This window comes from Mangifera indica, chromosome 18, assembly GCF_011075055.1.
Source record: "Mangifera indica cultivar Alphonso chromosome 18, CATAS_Mindica_2.1, whole genome shotgun sequence".
NCBI lineage: Eukaryota > Viridiplantae > Streptophyta > Magnoliopsida > Sapindales > Anacardiaceae > Mangifera > Mangifera indica.
This window is the reverse complement of record NC_058154.1, coordinates 13,134,776-13,156,679: the sequence shown is the minus strand read 5'-3', so window position 1 is coordinate 13,156,679 and position 21,904 is coordinate 13,134,776. Positions and strand designations below refer to the sequence as shown.

Here is a 21,904-nt window from a genome sequence, read left to right as displayed (position 1 = left end):
AATTCTTAAAAAGAAATTTTAAAAATAATAATAATAATAATAATGAAGCTCCCCTCCCTCCCCCCCCCTGAAAAAAAGAAGAATATGCATGGGTCATGGGTGCCCACTCTTGTTACTTGTAATTATAATAATAATAACAACAATATTTCATTTTGACAATCTCATAATTACAAATCTCAACTCAACTATTAAGATGTCACAATATGATTTGTTCATTATACATGTATAAAATTTGAAAATAAATAAAGAGTGTCGTGGTTCAATTAATGTCGTTTCCGTGTGGAAAAAATTATATAAAACGTCTATTTTAAGCTAACCTATTCCAACTAACCATTTGTTCTTTTTTCTTGGGGGTATAAAATGTGGACATGCGTCTTGAAAATTAAGACATCTCCCTTGACTAATCAAATTTCTATTTGTATTACAAAGTCAAATATTTCGGATTAATGCGCCATTAACACTCAATATTTTCTTCTAGAAATGAAGTTACATTTCTTATGAGAAAATATAAAATAAGCCCGGAAGAAGAGCCTTTGACATTAAAAAAAAAAAAAAACTTATATTATTATTATTATTATTGAATACACACATACGCTCGTGTGTTCTATTCCCCCTCTCATTATGAGAAATTAATCCAGTCCAGTCTGTTGAATAAAACAAAAAGGACGGTCCAGAAATCTGCCTGATTTCTTTGCGAGGATTCTGCTGTTTTCAGATTTCAATACTTTTCTTCCATATGTAATAAATATCAAGTCTTACTTTCAGATTCTTTGGGACCTAATGGGAAATATTTATATATATGTATATATATCGATGATAAAGAAGACAAACCCCTAATCTAACGGAGTGTTATAGTGTTGTTGAGATGCAATAGGATGCCCGTGCACTCCTCTGCACACAATTTGCAAATAAAATATTCATGTACATGCATGCTTATATGCCACTCATCTCTTTCTTTCATTTTCTACCAGTATTTTAACAATGCAGGACATGCATGCTTGTATTTATATATTATTATTCATATACATATACATAGATAAATGTAGATACATGGATGGCTGTTCCTTTTATTTATACATTGATAGACCTAAACTAGTATTATTATGCTTAAATAATTAATGGATTTGTTATCCATTTCTCTTGTTTCAATATGCATGCAATCCCATGCTCATAACTAGCTACTCAACTTCTTTTTTCTTCTCAAGTTTCCCATTTGTGTTATCAGTTTGCTTCTTCTTATGCAGCATGATCCAATTTTATCGTAGTCTTTGTTGTTTATTACCAAGGTATAAGATGAAACGAAATATATATTAATTTACATAAAATTTTGTTTTGTTAAAAAACAAACAACCAAATGAAACATATCTAAATAAAAAACTACTAAATAATGGAGCAATACCAATTTCACTTATAATTTTTATAAATTCTATGCAAGAAATAATGAACATAATAATACTTTAAAAGGAGTTTCATTTACTATTTAAAAAGTTATGTCTATTATTAATATTTTTAATAAATTTGGTAGATTTCTAGTATGAGTTATAAAAATTGTTAGGACAAAGAGGAAATGATATGAATAATAACATGAGAAGATATATTTAGACTGTCATTTTTTGGAGAGGGGGGGGGGGGGGGGGATGTATATATTTTTGCATACCTAATTAATTTGTAACCATATATATCGGTATAGATGTGAATTTACTATTAGAGTCTTGTCATATGTATGTGTGTATATATATATATATATATATATATATATATATATATATATATATCATGCACATTTATCTTGTCTTCACTTGTACACAAGTCTAGGCCTAATTTCACCGTTTTACACAATGCTATATGGTGTTTTGTGCATTCTGATTTATGTTGAGATAAAGTGCTACACTTAATTTTGGACTTCTCATAGTTTGTTTTCTAATGAACAATTATACCTATTTTATACAATTAGGGTTTTGAACAGGGAGCTTTCATTTATAAAAAAAATCATTTTAAGCTTCAAAGTGAATACTCCCTTTAGAAGTCCTTAATCTTTGGCAGTCCATTATGTTTGAAAATTTTCACAAAACCCCCATCACAGAGATTGATTGGAATGGAAATTAAACAGAGTTTAAGGAGTTTTAAGTGTATAGAAATGGAAGGAGAATAAAGAAAAGGAAGGAGAGACGTAGGTGCGGGGTAATTGATCATAAAGAAAGAGAGAGGTTTGACTGGACCCGAAAAATGAGAAATAAAAAAAATTAATGGAGAAGGGAGCAGCACTCCCACAAATTACTCCATCTCTGTGAGTGTTGCCTCCAAGTCCAAGGCACCCACTTGTCATCAACTATTCTATTCTCCTTTCTTTATTTCTTCTTTTTGTAGTTTTTCACTTTTTCTTGGTCTACTCTTTCTTGCTATTGCTCCCCTCCATTTTCTTTTCTCTTCTTTTTTCCTTCACATCTCTATCTCTTCTTGCTCTTCTTCTGGGAACTGGGTTTCATTCTTTGGCAGCTAAGCAGAGCAGCCTAAGAGTTGTTGTGGTTTCTGTTTATCAGAAGAAAACCCAGATAGAAGAGCTTGGCTGCTTCCTTTTTTGCTTTTTATGGCAAATATTTAGTCTTGTTTCTATCGAAGCTAAAATTCTACAGGTCCCAACATTTCTGAACATCGTACGCTTACTCTCTCTGTCACCTCCAACATATTCCAACTGTCATCTCTCTCTCTCTCATCCTGCACTTCAGTTTCATCAGTTTGAGTTTGATAAGGTACTCTTTTTTTATTTTGATTTTTAGTTTTAACTTGTTTGCTACTTCTAATTAAATGTATGAGTTCTATTTTTATAAGTCTACTTTGATTATAACATCTTTGATGGTGATCTACCATACCACCTTATTGATTTTTTATTATTTATATTTCAGTTGTCCAAGCGCAACCTACAAATTATTTTAGAAAATTTTAGAGAGCAAAAATAGTCTTAGCACAGATCTGAAAGTGCATGTGAAGTGAAGAAGAAGCTTGATGGAGATTCAAGGAAACAGAAGAGAGAGACACATTCCATGAATCTTTTGTTTTATGTTATTTTCAGCTCCTCAAATGCGTTAGACAATAGACACCACTACGAAGAGACTACTCTCTTATTCTCAACCACTCCTATATTAAAAATTCTGAAAAGAAAATACAAAAATTTCTTTATGTCAGCTCAATTGGTGATGAATATCTGAGGCCAAACATGAAGAAACAATGGAGGGAATCATTAGTTTTGCATCAAGAACAACAACAAGGCCTCATGGGAATCTTTGGCTTTATGTTCTTGCTTCTCTTTCACCTTCAAGTAATGCCATCTTTTGCCAGACAGCTATCGACAAGTAATGAAGAAGTGGTAAATTTGATGGCTTTCAAACAAACTATTGATTCTGATCCAAATGGTTTCTTACTCAACTGGACTGCCAATTCTCCAAGTCCTTGCTCATGGCTAGGTGTCACCTGCTCTATTGACGGCCATGTTACCACTCTCAACCTCAGCAACTTTGACCTTATTGGTAGTTTAAACCTTCCAACTCTCACAGCTTTGCCATATCTTAGGCATCTATATTTGCAACACAATTCTTTTTCTGCTGGTGATTTATCCACATCTAGTTCTTGCAACTTGGAAACAATTGACTTGTCCTGGAACAACATTTCAGGCCCTTTCCCACCGAAGTCATTTTTTCTCTCTTGTGATCATCTATCTTTTGTTAATCTCTCACACAATTCACTCTCCGGGGGTACTCTCCATTTTGGTCCTTCTCTTCTCCAGCTTGACCTCTCGCGCAATAAAATTTCGGATTTAACTTTCTTGAGTTATAGTCTCTCTAGTTGTCAGAATTTGAATCTGCTCAACTTTTCCGATAACAAGCTTGCTGGTAAACTGAATGTTACTCCCTTGAATTGCAAGAATCTCTCGACTCTTGACCTTTCATACAATCTTTTGTCAGGAGAGATACAGCCTAGCTTTGTTGCTGGGTCACCAGGATCTCTCAAGTATCTTGATCTCTCTCACAACAATTTCTCTGGCAAATTATCCAATCTTGATTTTGGGAAGTGCAGCAATCTCACTGTGGTCAATCTGTCTCAAAACATCTTCTCAGGGTCTGAATTTCCAACAAGCTTGAAGAACTGTCAGCTTCTGGAAACACTTAACCTCTCCCATAATGCACTGCAGGACAAGATTCCTGGATTGTTAGTGGGAAATTTGAAGAAGTTGAAACGTCTATCTTTAGCACACAATCAATTTACCGGTGAAATTCCTCACGAGTTGGGGCAGGTTTGTGGGACTCTTGAGGAGCTGGATCTTTCATTCAACAAGCTTACTGGTGAATTGAGTTCAAATTTTGAATTGTGCTCTTCTCTGCAAAGCCTCAATCTTGGAAACAATCTGTTGTCAGGAGATTTTCTAAGCACAGTTGTAAGTAAGCTTCCGAGTTTGAAATATCTTCATGTACCATTCAACAACATAACTGGTTCTGTACCTTTGCCTCTGGCTAATTGTACTCAACTTCGAGTGCTGGACCTCAGTTCTAATGCCTTAACAGGAACCATCCCATCAGGGTTCTGTTCTTCTCCTAGCCTCTCGGCTCTGGAAAGGATAATTTTACCAAACAATTACCTATCAGGAACTGTACCCTTGGAGCTTGAAAACTGCAAAAATTTGAAGACAATTGATCTTAGTTTCAACAGCTTAAGCGGTCCAATCCCACCAGCCATTTGGACCTTACCATATCTTTCTGATTTAGTTATGTGGGCAAACAACCTCACAGGTGAAATCCCAGAAGCAATTTGTGTCAATGGGGGAAACTTGGAGACCCTAATTCTCAATAACAATCTCCTGACGGGTAAAATTCCACAGTCCATTTCTAGGTGCACAAATATGATTTGGATATCACTTTCCAGCAACCTTCTTTCTGGAGAAATCCCTGCTGGCATTGGAGATCTTCTTCACCTTGCGGTCCTTCAATTGGGTAACAATTCGCTCACTGGACAGATCCCATCAGAGCTTGGGAAGTGCAGGAGCCTCATTTGGCTTGATTTGAACAGCAATAACTTAAATGGTGCTCTACCCTCTGCTCTAGCAAACCAAGCTGGCCTAGTTATGCCAGGAATTGTTTCAGGGAAGCAGTTTGCTTTTGTGAGAAATGAAGGGGGGACATCCTGTAGGGGTGCTGGTGGATTAGTCGAATTCGAGGGGATTCGACCGGAGAGGCTGGAAGGCTTTCCTATGGTTCACTCTTGTCCATATACTAGAATTTATTCTGGCATGACAGTTGATACATTCACTAGCAACGGCAGCATGATCTACCTTGATCTCTCTTACAATTCCCTGACAGGAAACATTCCTGAGAGTATTGGTTCATTGAGCTATTTGCAAGTCTTGAATTTGGGCCACAACAGGCTAACGGGTAATATTCCTTACAGTTTTGGAGATTTGAAAGCAATTGGTGTTATGGATCTCTCTCACAATCATTTTCAAGGACCAATCCCAGGGTCATTGGGGAGTCTTTCTTTTCTCAGTGACCTTGATGTGTCCAACAACAACTTATCTGGTCCCATCCCTTCTGGAGGTCAGCTCACCACTTTCCCAGCTTCCAGATACGAGAACAATTCTGGCCTCTGTGGGTTACCCTTGCCCCCTTGTGGCTCCAGAAGTCACTCTGTATCTTTTCGCACAAGAGAAAACAAACGGACTCTTGAAGCTGGAGTGATCATTGGAATCACATTCTTTGTCTTATGCACCCTTGGACTTACATTAGCTTTGTATCGAGTGAAAAGGTACCAACAGAAGGAGGAACAGAGAGAGAAATACATTGAAAGTCTTCCAACTTCTGGTAGCAGTAGCTGGAAACTTTCTAGCGTCCCTGAGCCTCTGAGTATAAATGTTGCTACATTTGAAAAACCTCTGAGGAAGCTGACCTTTGCCCATCTTCTAGAAGCCACCAATGGTTTCAGCGCCGATAGTTTGATTGGGTCTGGGGGTTTTGGTGAGGTTTACAAAGCACAACTAAAGGATGGTTGTGTTGTTGCAATTAAAAAATTAATTCATGTGACAGGTCAAGGAGATAGAGAATTTATGGCAGAAATGGAAACTATTGGAAAAATTAAGCACCGAAACCTGGTTCCCTTGTTGGGTTACTGCAAGATTGGGGACGAAAGGCTTCTTGTGTATGAGTACATGAAATGGGGGAGTCTGGAGTCTGTCCTTCATGATAGGGCCAAAGGATGTTGCACAAGGCTTGATTGGGCTGCTAGAAAAAAGATTGCCATAGGGTCAGCACGAGGCCTTGCTTTCCTTCACCATAGCTGCATTCCTCACATTATTCACCGAGACATGAAGTCTAGCAATGTTCTTCTAGATGAAAATTTTGAGGCCAGGGTTTCTGATTTTGGTATGGCAAGATTGGTGAATGCTCTTGACAGTCATCTCAGTGTGAGCACCCTTGCGGGAACTCCAGGCTATGTTCCACCTGAGTACTACCAAAGTTTCCGTTGCACAACAAAAGGTGATGTCTACAGTTATGGTGTCATATTACTAGAGCTTCTTTCAGGCAAAAGACCTATAGACCCATCTGAGTTTGGTGATGACAACAATCTAGTCGGATGGGCAAAGCAGCTTCATAGAGAAAAGAGAAGCAATGAGATACTAGATCCTGAGCTGATGACACAGAAATCTGGTGAGGCTGAACTATGCCAGTACATGAGGATTGCCTTTGAGTGCCTAGATGATAGGCCATTCAAGCGACCAACCATGATACAGGTAATGGCATTGTTCAAAGAGCTTCAAGTTGACACAGAAAGTGATAGCCTTGATGGTTTCTCATTAAAAGACACGGTTATTGAAGAATCGCGGGAGAAAGAACCTTAGTTCATGCCATCCAAATTCAGTTGGAATTAAAATGGTTTTTCTATTTCCAGGCTACACATGGGCAGGCTAAGGGGCTGCGCAGATGAAATATCAGTGAGTTGAACCTCTGATATTAGAGATGAGGTTTATCCTCTCCATTTTGCCTAGTGTAAATAATAGAACAATGAATGAGACAGAGGAAACGTGAGGGAACAAAGTTATGGGGTCTTTCAGTCTCTGTAAGTTGGGTAACTTTGTTTGTTTGTTTGGTCAATATTTCAGTTAGTAAACACTTCAAGACTTTGTTCCTTGTCCATTAGCTTCTTGTTCCTGTCACAGTTTTGCTAATTTATTTCTACTATTTGTGTTGCCATAAGTGCCTTGTTGTTCTTAGAATGCTAGAATGTGAAAAGTGAGAGGAGCATATTTTGTAAAGTTGTAGAATTAGCATTACTTGAGAAAGTGAAATCATAATTGTCAACTGGTTGATTGCGAAATCATGTGATTGTGTTGGTTGATGGTCAAATTGGAAAAAAACATTTTTAGCACAATTGTTTATTAATCTGCAACCTAACCATGACATGGTGTGCCATTGAACTGATCCCCAAAATTTTAGATGTGTAATCACTGTTGATGTGAGTCCGAAGCTGCCCAGCAGTCTACTTGCCATGTCACAGAGGAAAGTTATCCCTTTTCTTGATATTAAGTCACTCTATTCTTGTAGCTACTATTTTGAATTGATAAGAAGTGGCTGAATTTGTGTAAACCTCAAATATTTTTGATTGACAAGTAAGATGCTGTATCTATTGGCCTTGAAATGTCTGAAAATATTATCCATCCCATGTTCTGTTTTAGTGCTGATTAGATATCTTTGTTTAGTGCCTAATTATCGATTGAAAATTCTTCAAGGATTCTGGCAACGCAAGGTGCTGCTGTTGAACATAATATACCTATATAAAGTAAAAAATATGGTGACACACCATCAGGTTGATGAAATTGTTTTTGTTTCCATGTAGTAGTTGTTCATTAAAAGCTTCTAGTGCTTTATTTTGATATATGGTCTGATATGCCTTGTGATGTCAAAGTTTTGTTTGGTTTCTTATTATCAGCCAACAATTTTGGCTTTAGTAATACAGTCAATCTTTATTCGAAATTTATGTCATCATTTGCATGTTGTTGCATGATGCTCTACAGTATAATTTGATATGAAAGTTTTGTCTGTTTATTCTTTTCCTATGTCACTTTTGGAATATCTTGGTTTTTTAGTATCTAAATGTTTCTTATCTTTGCTTTATCTGATTTCCATTATCAAACACTAATGACACTTTTGACACAACTCCTGCTATTATTGATAATGATTCATTTGAGAAAAGAAGAGAAAGTAAATGGTGCTTCTTTATCATCACCACTCAACATGTCTCCATTAGAATCTGAATTTCAAGCAACTACATACTACTTATAGAAGATCAAAATTGTTGAAGTTGTAGCAAAGACAACTTGGTTGAAGATCAAAATTGCAATTATTTGTTCTTGTTGAGAGATTATCCATTCTTTTAGAGATGGAAATGGATAAAGCATGGTGCTATGTATTTTATCCATTCTTTTGTCATGGATTCAATAAAGCTTGTACAAGTAGTCTACTTTTTATCATAGCCATTAACTCTGAGGATGCTACTGATATAGTGTTCTATTCTTTGTAATCCTATTCCCAAGTTTGTTTTTATCTCTGCAAGGCCACAGCCAGGTACTGGACTAAAATAGGCTGAAATTTCAAGCCCAGCCCAGTCATTATCCGACAAAGTAGATGTGGTCAAGAAGGGTGGGGCCGCTCTAGCCAAGTTGCTCCTAGCAATAGATTCAAATTGAGTTGAGTTGAGTTTGAATAAAAATTGGTTTGAATTTCATTTGAATCTTTAATATCTCATTTGAATTCAGATTCATTCAAGTTTCGAATTGAGGAGTGCACAAATTCTTTGAAAAAGTTATTGGCGAGATGAATATTATTGTTACAAGAGAATGAACAATGTTGTCAAAAAAATAAATAAATCAAATTCGTGTCAAGCTATCAAACAAAAACTCTAATTTGAATTCAGCTTGTTCTAGCCAACCATGAATTCAAAGAGTAGACATATAATTCAGTTTCAAATAGTCCAAGAGAGCGGAGAGGAACCATGACTGGAAATTTGGTTTACTTAATTGTAAGTGGTGACTAAGAACTCCAGTAAATTTTGGTTGGGGTTGGAAGCGTCCAAGATTGGCTTCCAAATCCAAATTTCTCAACTTCTCTTTTTGCAGTCCTTTGTCTCCAGAACACTTAACACAGAATTTTGAGACAGCTTTGAAAAATCATAAGCATGCAACAGTGATCAGTTACAGCCTGCTATGCGAAGACTTTAATGAGAAACAGAGTGGTAAAGAGACAAATTAAGACTTGGTCAAACTACATCTTTTTGACTGAGTGTGAAAAAACTTGCCTCATTCCTGAATAAAAGTAATGGCATTAAAAGAAATATATCACATGTAGAGGATACTGAAATGCTGTTTCTTAACTGTTTATGATAATATACATGCTTTAGCATAACAATTGCCCTTTCATCCATCCAGTTGGCGCTTTCTCACCATATCCATATAAAACTTTCATGCTCTCTCTCTCTCTCTCTCTCTGTACCTGACTGGTGCCAGGTTTTGGCAATTTCTTTTGACACATTCAGCACTCTTTCATGAGACCGCCTGCAGTATTTTTGTTATGCTAGCCTGGCCAGTCACTGTAATTTTTGTACAAGACATGCAGCCAAAACAAAATCTCAGACAATTGCCAGCCATAATTTTTTATTATTATTATTAACTCATAATATTAATGCATCATCACCTTTTTAATATCATATCTGGTTATCATGAAAGATTATTTCTCATAAGATAATGGGTAGAAACAAATTTTTTCTTTTTATTAATTAATCTCCTAACATTATGTGAAATTGTTTTATAAAAGATAAGGTCATACCCATTATAGGTAGAAGAGTTGGTTAAGGTATAAAATTTTAAATATTAAATCAGAATATTAAGATTCAACTCCACCACTGTTTAAAAATGATAATTTCTAATAAAAAAATATGCATTAAAAGAAAAAAAAAAAACAACTCTTTGTTTTAGTTTACAATTTTTTTAGGATTAAAATCTCCTATATCCAAAAACAAAATCTTGTACTTAATTCTGAACTAGATTTATAGCTAAATTAATTAGACTTCAAACCAATTATTATATATGCAAAATCCATGCTCATGCATGCATGCATGTATGAGCTCATAGAATGAAAAGAGAGAAATAGAGGCGTTTGAAAGATAGGAATATAATGACTTCAAAGAATAGATTTAGATTAGATTAGATTAGAATTGGATCCTCTTGGGAGTGACAATGTAAAAGAATAAAATTAGAGATAACAATTCATTATCAACCAATCTTTTTCAAATTAAAAAAATAGAAAAAAATAACGTAGCCATCCAATGTGGTTCCAATTCCCAATTAATCTTAATTTGTCCTCATCAATTTATAATTTTACGTAAGTTAGACGGTCCCATGTTCTTTGAATTTAGGTGGTGGCATCACTAGTTGTCGCCACTCACCACAAATTTCTTCTTTGAGGCCTTCAATGCTTTACAAAGAAAAATCTTTTCACTTTCTACTTTTCTTCTAAACTTGGTATTGGTGACAAAATTAATATTAATATAATACAGACTTTTAATATGGTTTAATTAAAAAATTAGAAGTTTATATTCATAATAATAATGATATTATCCAAGTATTTTAAGAATAGAGTATCATTACAATACTAAAGTATTGATACAATACTATAGTATAGCAACACAACTTATTCAAAGATAATTAATAGGAACTTATAAACTTGTAGGTATAATTTTTGTTGAAAATTTTGACAGTAAATTTATAGACACAATGAGAAAGTCATTCAAAACTTACTCCATCTATGACTGAATTAGAATACCAGCTTAATTGGGTTGATTAATTAGTGTTAATCATCTGATTAGCTTAACAAATCAAAAGGTCAAAAAAATGGCTTGTGTTTTCTAATTAATCCAAATTGAACTGGATTAAGGCTATGTAAATAACTTTGTAAGGATACGCGTGTCAGGCGTTTAAGTCACTTGACAGACACCCACCCTATTGTTATACTAATTTATCCATTTTATTTATTTATGCATGAATACTACCATAAACTTCTTCTACAACTCACTCTTCTCCTAGAATTCTTCTGTACAACCACTTGAGGACAATAATACCCCTATTGGTGAAATGTGGCTGTTTTTAATTGGACAAAATATAGTCTAAAAAAAAAAAAAAGGAACAACAAGGTGAATTGAATTGAATACTAACAGAGCAATTAAAAAAACAAAGGGAGAGGAGAGAGGTAATTGGGTAAACTTTCTCTTGTTGAAGAGCTTTTTCTTCTCTTTAATTCTTCAAAGATTCCATTTTCGCACAAAAATTATTTAACTTCAATATAAAATATCAATGGGGTTCTATTCTACTTGTAGCTTTCTCAAATAAAAAACATCATCATATCATTTCATTTTCTTCCAAATATTACAGAGAAAAAGATAGCATTTTGATTCCATTTCTCCAGTTTGTATAGCAATATCTGAGTTGGTTCGGTTCGGCTTGGATTTGTGTTGTTGTTATCATTGGTGGTGGTGGTGGGTCTTCTTCATTTAGCTTTGACTCTTTAATCAATCAGGTAATCATTTTTAATCATTCTCACTTTCTCTTTCTCTCTTTGCTTTTGTAACTCTCAATTTATGCAAATTTGAGGTACCTCTTTCATACATGATCTATGTAGGTTCTCTTTCAATTTTTGTAATCTGGGTTGTTTTTAAAATTTTATTTTTCTGATTGTCAATTTGCTTATCATTGGATCTGGATTGATGGGCACCAGACTCTAACAACTGGTTTCTATATTTGTAAGGTTCAATGGATTTACGTGATTAGTTTCCTTCATCATAACACAATTTTATCAAATTTGGAATGTTGTCAATCATCTCATCTATATGGATTTTAGTGTTGCTACCTTTTGTTACCCCTTAAAGAATTGCTTTTTTTCTTATTTGGGTCTTGTCCAAGGCTAAATCTTGAGTTGAGTCTTATTCTTCTTCTTCTCTAGGAACTTAGCCTGAACCATTGCAGAGTTTGAGATATGGTTTACAAGAGATATTATTGTATTATTAATGACTCGTGTGGTGTTGTTTTAGATATGTTAAATGTGTGCCCTTTCATGCATTTCAATATTTTAATGCTTTGGTGATGATTCTATTTGTCCATGGAATGATTCATATCTTAATTTCTAGTCAAAATTGTAGCTTTATCTTCTGACTCCTTTTGGTTACTGAGAAGAAGTGAGCAAAAGCAAAACCCAAAATAAAATATTTTCCAGTTTATGTTGTTTTTGCTGTTTTACTTCCACTATGGAAAATCCACCTTGACTTAATAGCTGTAGGTTTCTCATAGAGTTGGATAGAATTTTTGTTTTAACATAATCCATGTCCAAGGCTGTTTTTTTCCTTTCTTGCATGTTGTTCTAAGTTGGTTGGTTTTTATTTAGTTCCATAATATGTTGCATGTGAATTAACTTTCAGGAATTCTACCTTTGTGCAAGACCTTGATTCTATGCTGGCCTGACTTTGAGGCCAACTCTGAAAAATTTTCATGGCTGGAATCGATGATAACATTGTTGTGATTGGAGATTGGGTGCCTCATAGTCCAAGCACAAGAGCAGTTTTCTCAGCAATGTTAGGTGATGACATTGGCTCAAGAGAACCACCTAGTGAAACTAGGGCTGAGGGACTCTTTTCAGGATCACAAGAGAAGATGACATCAGGAAATACTGGCAAAAAGGACAGGTTGCAACAGGGTGTGTCTACTGAGTTAGGTCATTTGTCAGAGCAGAAATCGAGCTCACGTGGTAGTCTTGTGGAAAGAATAGCGGCCAGGACTGGTTCAAATGCACCGAGATTAAATACTGAAAGCATCAGATCATCAGACCTTTCGCCAAACCCTGATATTAGATCTCCTTACCTGACAATACCACCTGGTCTCAGTCCAACAACACTGCTGGATTCTCCAGTTTTCCTTTCAAATGCACTGGTGAGCTTTTCCTTGGAAAAACATACGTTTTGTTTGTTTTTTTCTATCTTTGTGAAGGTTGTTAGTTGGCACTTTAATTATTTATAAAATATTAGGAAATAGTATCCTCAACAGAGGTTTTCAAAGAGCTATATCAACTTGGAGCCCCATAAAATTTAGTGTGTGGATCTTTTGCATGTCACATTAATTTCTTTGCTTATACTGAACTTTAGGTTGTTTTAGATAATAACTACACTTATTGGTGATTTTAGTTTTATTGAGTTTGTTCTTGCTACACACAAAATGACTCATGCCACCGCAGGCACAACCATCTCCAACAACTGGAAAATTTCCATATATCCCAAATGGTAATGGTAAAAGTTCATTAATCTCAGACGCCCCGGATAAAAGTAAAGACAATTTTTTTGAGGACATAAATGCATCATCATTTGCGTTTAAGCCTATTGCAGAAGCAGGTTCTTTTTCCCTCAGTGCACCAAACAAGGTAGGAGTTTTAATGAACAATTCTTCCTTCTGTATGCTTACTCGTTCTGTATTGCTTGACCAGTACTTACAAATTACTCTCACTCTTACTCAGCAATTCTTTCCTAGAATTGAAGTCTCTGTTCAATCTGAGAATTCCCATCAGTCTCAAAATGTTGAACCAGCTAATATTCATTCTCATTATGGGAATAGCCTCAATCTTCAGAGAGACTTCTCCAGATCATCTACCGAAGAAGATAATAGGTGTAATACCATCAATGCAGATCAAAGGGTCTTTGATACTGTTGGTGGAAGTATGGAGTATTCTCCACCTCTGGATGGGCAACAGGATGAAGAAGGGGATCAAAGAGGCAGTGGAGATTCCATGGTTGCTGGTGCTGGAGGTGCATCGTCAGATGATGGATATAATTGGAGGAAATATGGACAAAAACAAGTGAAAGGAAGTGAGTATCCACGTAGCTATTACAAGTGCACACATCCCAAATGTCAGGTTAAGAAGAAAGTTGAGCGGTCTCATGAAGGCCACATAACAGAGATTATATATAAAGGAAGACACAACCACCCTAAGCCTCCACCTAACCGCCGATCAGCCATTGGATCAAACCCACTTCTTGACATGCAATTGGACAACCCTGAACAGGCTGGACTACAGAGTGGTGCTGATAGTGATTTTGTCTGGGCAAATACGCAAAAGGGAACTACTGCTGGAACTCTTGATTGGAGGCAAGACAATGTCGAGGTGACATCAGCAGCAACTGTGGGTCCTGAACACAACCAATCTACCTCTTTGCATGCCCAGACTGGTACACACTTTGAGAATGGTGATGCTGTGGATGCCTCATCGACCTTTTCTAATGATGATGAAGAAGATGATGGGGGGACACATGGTAGTGTGGGTTATGATGGTGAAGGAGATGAATCTGAGTCAAAGAGAAGGTATGTCTCCATATCTCTGCTATACTATATGGTATTAAAATAGTAAGTTCCCTCAGGGAATGTTCTTATGTGGTTTGGGATCCCAGAAAAATTGAAGCTTATGCAACAGAAATGAGTGGAGCCACCAGACCTATTCGTGAGCCCAGAGTTGTGGTCCAGACAATCAGTGAAGTGGATATCCTTGATGATGGATATCGCTGGCGCAAATATGGGCAGAAAGTCGTGAAAGGAAATCCCAACCCAAGGTGGTTATTGAAATCATAACCTACTACTTTTTTTCCTCTATCTCTGTCTTACACGCACACAAAATACACCCTGCACATTCAAAGCATAACTGTAAAGTGGGACATTGAAATTGTGTACAATTTGTTGCTATGTTGATGAAGGAGCTATTACAAGTGCACTAGTGCAGGCTGCACAGTGAGAAAGCATGTGGAGAGGGCATCACATGACCTGAAGTCTGTGATCACCACATATGAGGGAAAGCACAACCATGATGTACCTGCAGCTCGTAATAGCAGTCATGTAAATTCTGGCTCCTCTAATGCTGTTACTGCCCAAGCTGTGGCTGTGAGTCAAACTCACATTCATAGGCCAGAAGCACTGCAAATTCACAATGGCATGGGGAGATTTGATAGGCCTGCTGCATTTGGTTCTTTCAGAGTACCTGGAAGGCACAATTTGGGACTTACTCCCGGCTTCTCATTTGCAATGAATCAACCAGGTCTGGCCAATCTAGCTATGGCAGGACTGGGCCCTGGCCAAGCAGAACTGCCTGTTCATCCATATTTGATTCAGCAACATCAAGTGAACGAAATGGGCTTCATGATGCCAAAGGGAGAACCAAAGGTGGAGCCAATGTCAGAACCTGGTCTAAACTTGTCTGATCGTTCAGCAGTGTACCGACAGCTTATGAGTAGGCTGCCTCTTGGACCTCAGATGTAAATGTTTCTGCTTTGTTTTATCCATTATATTCTATGTATATCATTATAATTTTTTTTGTTGTTCTGAGGAAAGTAGTAATATTTATAAATCCATACATAACACTGTTAGTTTCATTGGTGATCCACTTTATGACTCTTTGGTCAGTGGAAAGTTATGATAGACAAAAATTTTATTCACCAAATTGGTGTTGCAAACAGATGAAGGGTGCATTAATACGGAACACAACACAACATGCTTAAAGCTTGTGGTGGGGCGCCGATAAGAATGATAGAGATGACAATTTATTGTTTCTTTGTTTTTTCTAGCTTTGTTGGTTACTTCTTAGATTATCATCGTTGCTAAATTGCTCTTCTACCTAGGATGCTAGTTCAAGCCTGTACCACGGCTTCTTCTTATGCCTTGTTATATCTTGAATGTATGCCTCTGCATTTGTTAGTATCAGATGATTCAATTCAGCTTGCTTGAGTTATTACAAAATCAGTCTTTAGTTGTAAATGCTGTCCAACAGACTTGGTCGATCAGTTGATTTTGGCCTTATAATGGCGACTTGCCCTCTGCAGCCAAAATTACCGAATTTCTTGCAAGTGGTAAAGTGTCTCCTGCTGAATGGGCATGTATTATCCTACCCTCGTCTTTCATGCCAATTGACACTAGACAGGGTTGAATGATGTGATACTACACACCTGGAAACAATTCTAGTTTTACCTGTGATCAAATAGTTCGATCATAGACAAAAAAATAAAACAATTGAGATTGGAGGCATGTAGCATAACTCAAAACGAAATGCATAAGAACCTTTTAGGTCGGTTAAACCCTAATCTTATTCAATCTAACATTCTTTGTTATTTGAGCAAATGAATGAGTCACCAATACATTTTCTTGCATACAAAATTGGATTTCAACTCTTAATTTGCCATTCTTTTTCCATTAAAATCGTATAGGTACTGAGGATAATATGCTACATGACGTGCCAGAGATATCAGCATAATCCAAAATGAAAAACTGGAGTATGTATACTTTGTTATCAATGGACTATGGACACTCATTTCCATAATGAACACAGCCAACCACCAAAATCTTCTCTATCAACTTCAGGTATCACGATTGCAGCAAAAGTATCCCCACATCAATGGCCATTTGTGATAATCTCGTCAAGACTTTTGCCATTACTTTGCTGATATACAGATTTCCAGTGATTTATCTCCTCTCTGTGCAACAGAAAATCATTAAAACTGTAAGCAATAATTTAATAAAATATAACTTGCCAAAATCATAAACATGCTTGGAAAGCTAGATAACAGTTTGACTTATATAGGCCTAATCCATTATCAGAACAACAGTAATACCTCACCTAGACATGCTACTGCTTTTCTAATATGTTCTGTATAGGTTTAAGAGCAATACATAAACATTTAACACCTGATGAGCAAACCTATAATAGATAAATTTTACAAATAATAATATAACCAAGTAACCAAATTCCAACTGGCTAACTAAGTGGATCAAACTGCACAATTTGAGGACATGTTTCAAAAGCAAAAGAACATGTACCTAATATATCTCATGAATGTCTCAAAATAATTCGAACAAACTATAATATCTTCCATGAAGCAAGACAAATATTGACTTCTCATAAAATAAGAATGAAGCAAATGTTTTAGTGTTTGATACCAGAAAGAAACAGACATGGAAAAACCAACTAATACAATAAAGAAAAGGATAGGACGAATTCATATGATATAATATCATACACTAAAAAGACCAGTACGAACCTTAGACAGATCCAAATTGAGTCGTAATGAAGAATGGCAGCAATTCTCTGCTTCCTTCTTCTTCGTGGTTCTCTACCACGCTTGATTACAGGTAACTGCTTGATCCCCTTAGCCTCCATTAACTCCTTAGCAATAGACAGATCTGTGTCTGGATAACACGTTAAAAGCCCACGTTCTTGCCCTCGATACTTTATCCCTCGAGTACAAACAGAGGAAACAAGGCATGTATTCACCTGTAAAGATTTCACCACCATATCATCAGCAAAGATGTAAGTAAACAAGGAAAGTATGCCAACTCTTTCAAAGGATCAATGGTTGATCAGAAAGTATTACGGTGCATAAGTATTAAAAGCAAAGTAAAAGTTATATCATGTGATAGTCTAAGCTTTAGTGCTTAAGGGGAGAGAGAGAAGAAAACAATTAAAATAAACTAAATAGAGTTCCGGCTTTCCAATTACATCTGAAGCAGTTGAATCACCCAAGGAAGCATCATTCAACTTCTTGGACAGGTAACGTCTAATGTCACCATATGTCAGTATTCCCTCCAGAAAATCTTCATCATCAACCACAAGAATACATTGCTGTTGTCCATCATGCATAAATTTTATTGCTTCTTTCAAGGTCACAGAAGGTGAAACCTTCACAAACTTCTTTGACATAGCCTTAGAAACCTGACAACATTAATGCAAAAGTTTAGAAACAAGACAACACCAAATAATGGAAAATAAGTAGCATGCTAATTAATGAAAAGCTTAAATCATCAAATAACAAACAATCTTGGCCACTTTGATAATCAAGTTGTGAAAGGAGACCGGGAAGTATTCAACCTTTAATTCTTCCAAAAGAATATCTTCATCTATTGCTGCGCAGTTGGCATTATCTATGACAGAGAGTTCTAAGTCATCTGGGCCATCCATGTGTCTCCATACAGCTTCATTTCTATCTTCAATAGGTGAAAGAGAGGAATAAGTTTTTGCCAAAGTCCGTGTATCAGATGGTTCACTCTCCTTCTGGTTTGTCACTGAGGGAACCCATATTGCTAATCCAACAGCTCCCTGCTTACAAAAATGATATAAATATACTTAACCATCAAAAAGTTATAGACCCCTTGACAATATCAAAAGCATCACATATTACAAACAATAATAACCACAGTGCCTAATCTCAACAGAGTGGCGAAAGATATGGTGACATGATGTTGCAATTGTGATAAACTATAACAGCCAACAAGGCTATGCAATTGCAAAACCATAAAAACTGCACCAGAGAATGTGCAATCCTCTGAGTTGTAACTACTGACATTATTTTTATCACTTACAATGTGGCAGACATCTATGCCAAATCAAAGAAATGCAATAAGACAATTTGTCTAATGACAATAGAAGTTAGAAAGGGCATGGCTTTTTTTTTTTTTTGGTCAGTGGTCTTGTCTTCACACAAGCTGCCACAAAAGTACAATGTGGGATAGGTTGAAGAGTTTCAGGCTTTTTGTCATTTGGAAGACTTACAGAAAAGGGATTATCCAAATTTAAAAAAAAAAAAAGTCCTTACAGAACCCGACAAAATAGTATTAAAAAAATGGGACAGCACACAGCATGTCAATTAAAGCCCTTATGAGCAAAATATTAGCAACTAACCATAAGGAATGTGCTATACCTTGGGCTTGCTTGTGACTTGTGAGTAGTGTAATTACCAAATTCCAACCAAACTCATCACTTTGTTTCACAGTATCTATAAAATGTTGCCAATGACAAATTATAATAGATCCATTTCTCCACTTTTCAACAAAGTGACTTGTAATTTGTATGGCACAAAATTTTATTGATATAAAACAAAGATACTTGCTTGGTTAAGATTTAATAATTATATGGTTCACAAGCCAAAAGCAGATCCTATGATAGCACATTCCTCAAGGCCAAAAGATCATGCCTTGCATAAGAGCTTGATGGACATGTTACTAGTGTTAATCATCTGTTAGACAGAAATATCAGGTCAGAATGATTAAAAACCATTTCCAGGGAGCAAAGACCCATAGAGACTTCCCCAACCTGATTTTGTTCAACCAATGCAGCCTTTGAGACACATTACACAGGCATCAATAAGTGCACCATATATCTATTTATCCAGGTCAAAAGCTAATCAGGTAAAGGACTGATTCTTTGAGGATTACAAACACATAAAGGTACAAAACTTTTCAAGCAAGACAATGGTTCAATTACCATGAGAGGGAGCAATATTCTGTAATCTCTTGTCAGCTCAAACAGTAATAAAACTGATGTCAAGGGTACTGAACAAACAGAAGCTAAAGTAGCAGCCATTCCAACCTGCAATAAAGTTTGAGAGTATACTAATTAGCTAACAAATATCAAGTAGAGAGATAACCAAGATGATAGAATTATTGCAACTTTAAGATAAATATAGTTTTACCAGAGCATAAGCCTGTGGTTCTGCAACAGCAGCATTTCCTGGAAATGCTGAATTCATAACTTGGGCAGCTGAACCTCCGAAGACAGCACCGATAGCAGCACCAATCATCAAACTTGGGGCATAAAGGCCACCGACCAGCCCGGACCCCTTGCACAAAGCTGTAGCCACAACTTTAGCAGCAGCTGACTGAGTTAACAACCAGATTCCAGGAGCTGAGGCACTTTTTCCAGTGTGAAGGATTTCTTCAACATTTGTGAAACCCCAGTATAGTATTCCGGGATACTTAAGAGCAATTATTCCAGCTCCTAAACCACCTAAAGCAGGGCAGACAACAGGAGGAAGGCCAAATTTTTCCTTGATAAAGTTAAATGACATAGTGAACCAAGCAACCAAGTGAGTGAAGACCACACTTACAGCACCACATAGCATTCCCAATATCAGGTATAAAGGTAGCTCTGCAAGACAATATTAAAATATCATACATATTCGTCATTCCAACATTAATAACAAAACACTTGTAGTAGCACAAAATACCACATAAAAGGCAAGCCTTCTATTGGACTCAAACTACAGATGCTACAACCCAAGATCAGAAAAATTCTCTGATGAAACAATTACTTTTAGCATGAAACTAAGATATCCAATACAATATATTAAAAAAGAATGCCGTGAAGATGCTGCATAAAACAATAAATAAATGAAGAAAAATATAAATTACCGGCAGCTGATTTCAAATCATATGAGGGCACAGTGAAAGCTGATTGTGTACCAAGCAAAATCGTTGACACAGTAGATGACACAACAGATGCCAGAATGATCATAGCAGTCATAAATGGAGGTGAGTTTTCAGCACGTAGAGGCCTCAAGACAGTCTCGATAGCAAAGAAACAACCTGCGACAGCTGCATTAAAACCTGAAAGAAGAAAAAAAAAAAAAACAACCAATTTAACAATATAAAGGAATATACAGAAGCTCACATAACACTAACTAAACGAATCAACAATTAAAATACCTGAAGCAATCCCAGAAGCAGCACCAGCTGCAACAAGAGCTATCCTTCTTTCTCTATTGTTTTCCATCATTAAAGCGAAGCCATTAGCACATGATTTTCCAATGTCAACACTAGGACCTTCAGGCCCCAAGGAACAACCGGTACCTAATGTAACAGCAGCCTGAATTGCCTTAATTGTTGGGAACACTCCAGCAATCAAATCAAAACTTTGTGTCCTCTCATTTGACTGCTTTATTTGATTCAATATCTCAATCAAACCGTGCATCATTCCAACAATTACCCCACCAGTAACTGGAATTAACAATATCCGATGCCAGGTGTCCGCAAGCCTCTGTAACCGCAGCCATGCGGCCCCTTCATTGGGCGTACCCGCCCACGCCCATTCATGTATTACATGAACCTAATTAAACGACCAAATTCAAAAGATAAAACCCAAAGGACAACTTTTTGTAAATCAATTTAAAACCCATTTCGAGAATCAAAAAATGAAACCAAAGCTCACCCCTTTATTGAAAAAAGCGACACAGAGACCAGAGGCGAGGCCGAGGAGGCAACCAATGAGAAGCAAAGCCCATTCAGGGGGAGCAGAATCAGCAAGATCATCACGACCATCCACGTAATGATGATCGAGGGAGGAGGAAGGAGAATAAGAATGTAACGGAGAATACGATGGGTCTTTGAAAGTGAGACGACGGCCGGAAAAGCCACGATCTAAGTGCTTAATAAGGTCTTGAAATTTAGTTGAAATCGGAGTGGCAGGGGATTGCTGTTGCTGTTGATCTGCTGATTCTAAATCCACCGGATTTGATCTGATCAGATGCCTATCGTCACCTGACATTTTCTGATTTCACAATACTTTCTCCGTGAATTACGCTTTGTTTGTTAATTTAATTTCCATTTTCCATTTTCTCAGGAAAATTTTACTCTCTAAATCCTGTCCCTTTCTTTCTATTTATATAAATTATAATACGCGTCAACTCCTGCTCACCATCTGCCAAGCTTCTCTGAAATTACTCTGAAACCCTCAACTTCTTTCTCAAGAAAAAAATCTTATTTTGTAATTCAAATTTGGTACTTTGATTTTGATTCAGTAGATCATGATTTTAAACGCTCCCAATATGTATATTAAAACCTAAAAATATAAATAAACAATTATTTTTATCAATTGATCTAATCAATGTCTAAGAAGTCTTTTATGTCCAATATTATAAATTGTTTCTATGCGTCTGATCGATTTAGATCAAATATCAATGATAAAATTAAAAAAATTATCCTCAATTTGAAGGTTGAAAGATAAAGAAGATCTGGGCTTATCGGGAA

At 36.3% G+C, this 21,904-nt stretch overlaps 3 protein-coding genes across 6 annotated transcripts; 2 read left to right on the top strand and 1 right to left on the bottom strand.

Moving 5' to 3' along the window:
- The first annotated feature begins 2,201 nt into the window (after positions 1–2,201).
- LOC123202154 (receptor-like protein kinase BRI1-like 3) lies at positions 2,202–7,356 on the top strand. Its single transcript, XM_044617941.1, has 2 exons — positions 2,202–2,750; positions 2,904–7,356. Exon 2 carries the CDS (start codon positions 3,215–3,217, stop codon positions 6,878–6,880), a length of 3,666 nt encoding a protein of 1,221 aa, XP_044473876.1. The 5' UTR covers positions 2,202–2,750; positions 2,904–3,214; the 3' UTR covers positions 6,881–7,356.
- A 3,900-nt stretch (positions 7,357–11,256) lies between these two features.
- Positions 11,257–15,554, top strand: LOC123201385 (probable WRKY transcription factor 2). 4 transcript variants are annotated; one of them, XM_044616867.1, is made up of 6 exons: positions 11,257–11,606; positions 12,502–13,009; positions 13,311–13,493; positions 13,587–14,428; positions 14,515–14,673; positions 14,815–15,554. In XM_044616867.1, the coding sequence occupies exons 2-6, from the start codon at positions 12,572–12,574 to the stop codon at positions 15,371–15,373; spliced, it is 2,181 nt and encodes a 726-aa protein (XP_044472802.1). In that variant the 5' UTR covers positions 11,257–11,606; positions 12,502–12,571; the 3' UTR covers positions 15,374–15,554. The 4 variants fall into 4 exon arrangements, with proteins under 4 accessions (XP_044472802.1, XP_044472805.1, XP_044472803.1 ...); XM_044616870.1 differs by lacking the exon at positions 11,257–11,606 and adding an exon at positions 11,663–11,680; XM_044616868.1 differs by lacking the exon at positions 11,257–11,606 and adding an exon at positions 11,685–11,704.
- A 603-nt stretch (positions 15,555–16,157) lies between these two features.
- Positions 16,158–21,699, bottom strand: LOC123201384 (chloride channel protein CLC-f-like). The gene is made up of 9 exons (XM_044616866.1): positions 21,087–21,699; positions 20,585–20,984; positions 20,291–20,485; positions 19,573–20,027; positions 19,365–19,469; positions 17,973–18,200; positions 17,604–17,816; positions 17,146–17,378; positions 16,158–16,581 (listed from the first exon to the last, which is right to left on the bottom strand). The coding sequence occupies exons 1-9, from the start codon at positions 21,420–21,422 to the stop codon at positions 16,500–16,502; spliced, it is 2,247 nt and encodes a 748-aa protein (XP_044472801.1). The 5' UTR covers positions 21,423–21,699; the 3' UTR covers positions 16,158–16,499.
- Between the last annotated feature and the right edge of the window lie 205 nt (positions 21,700–21,904).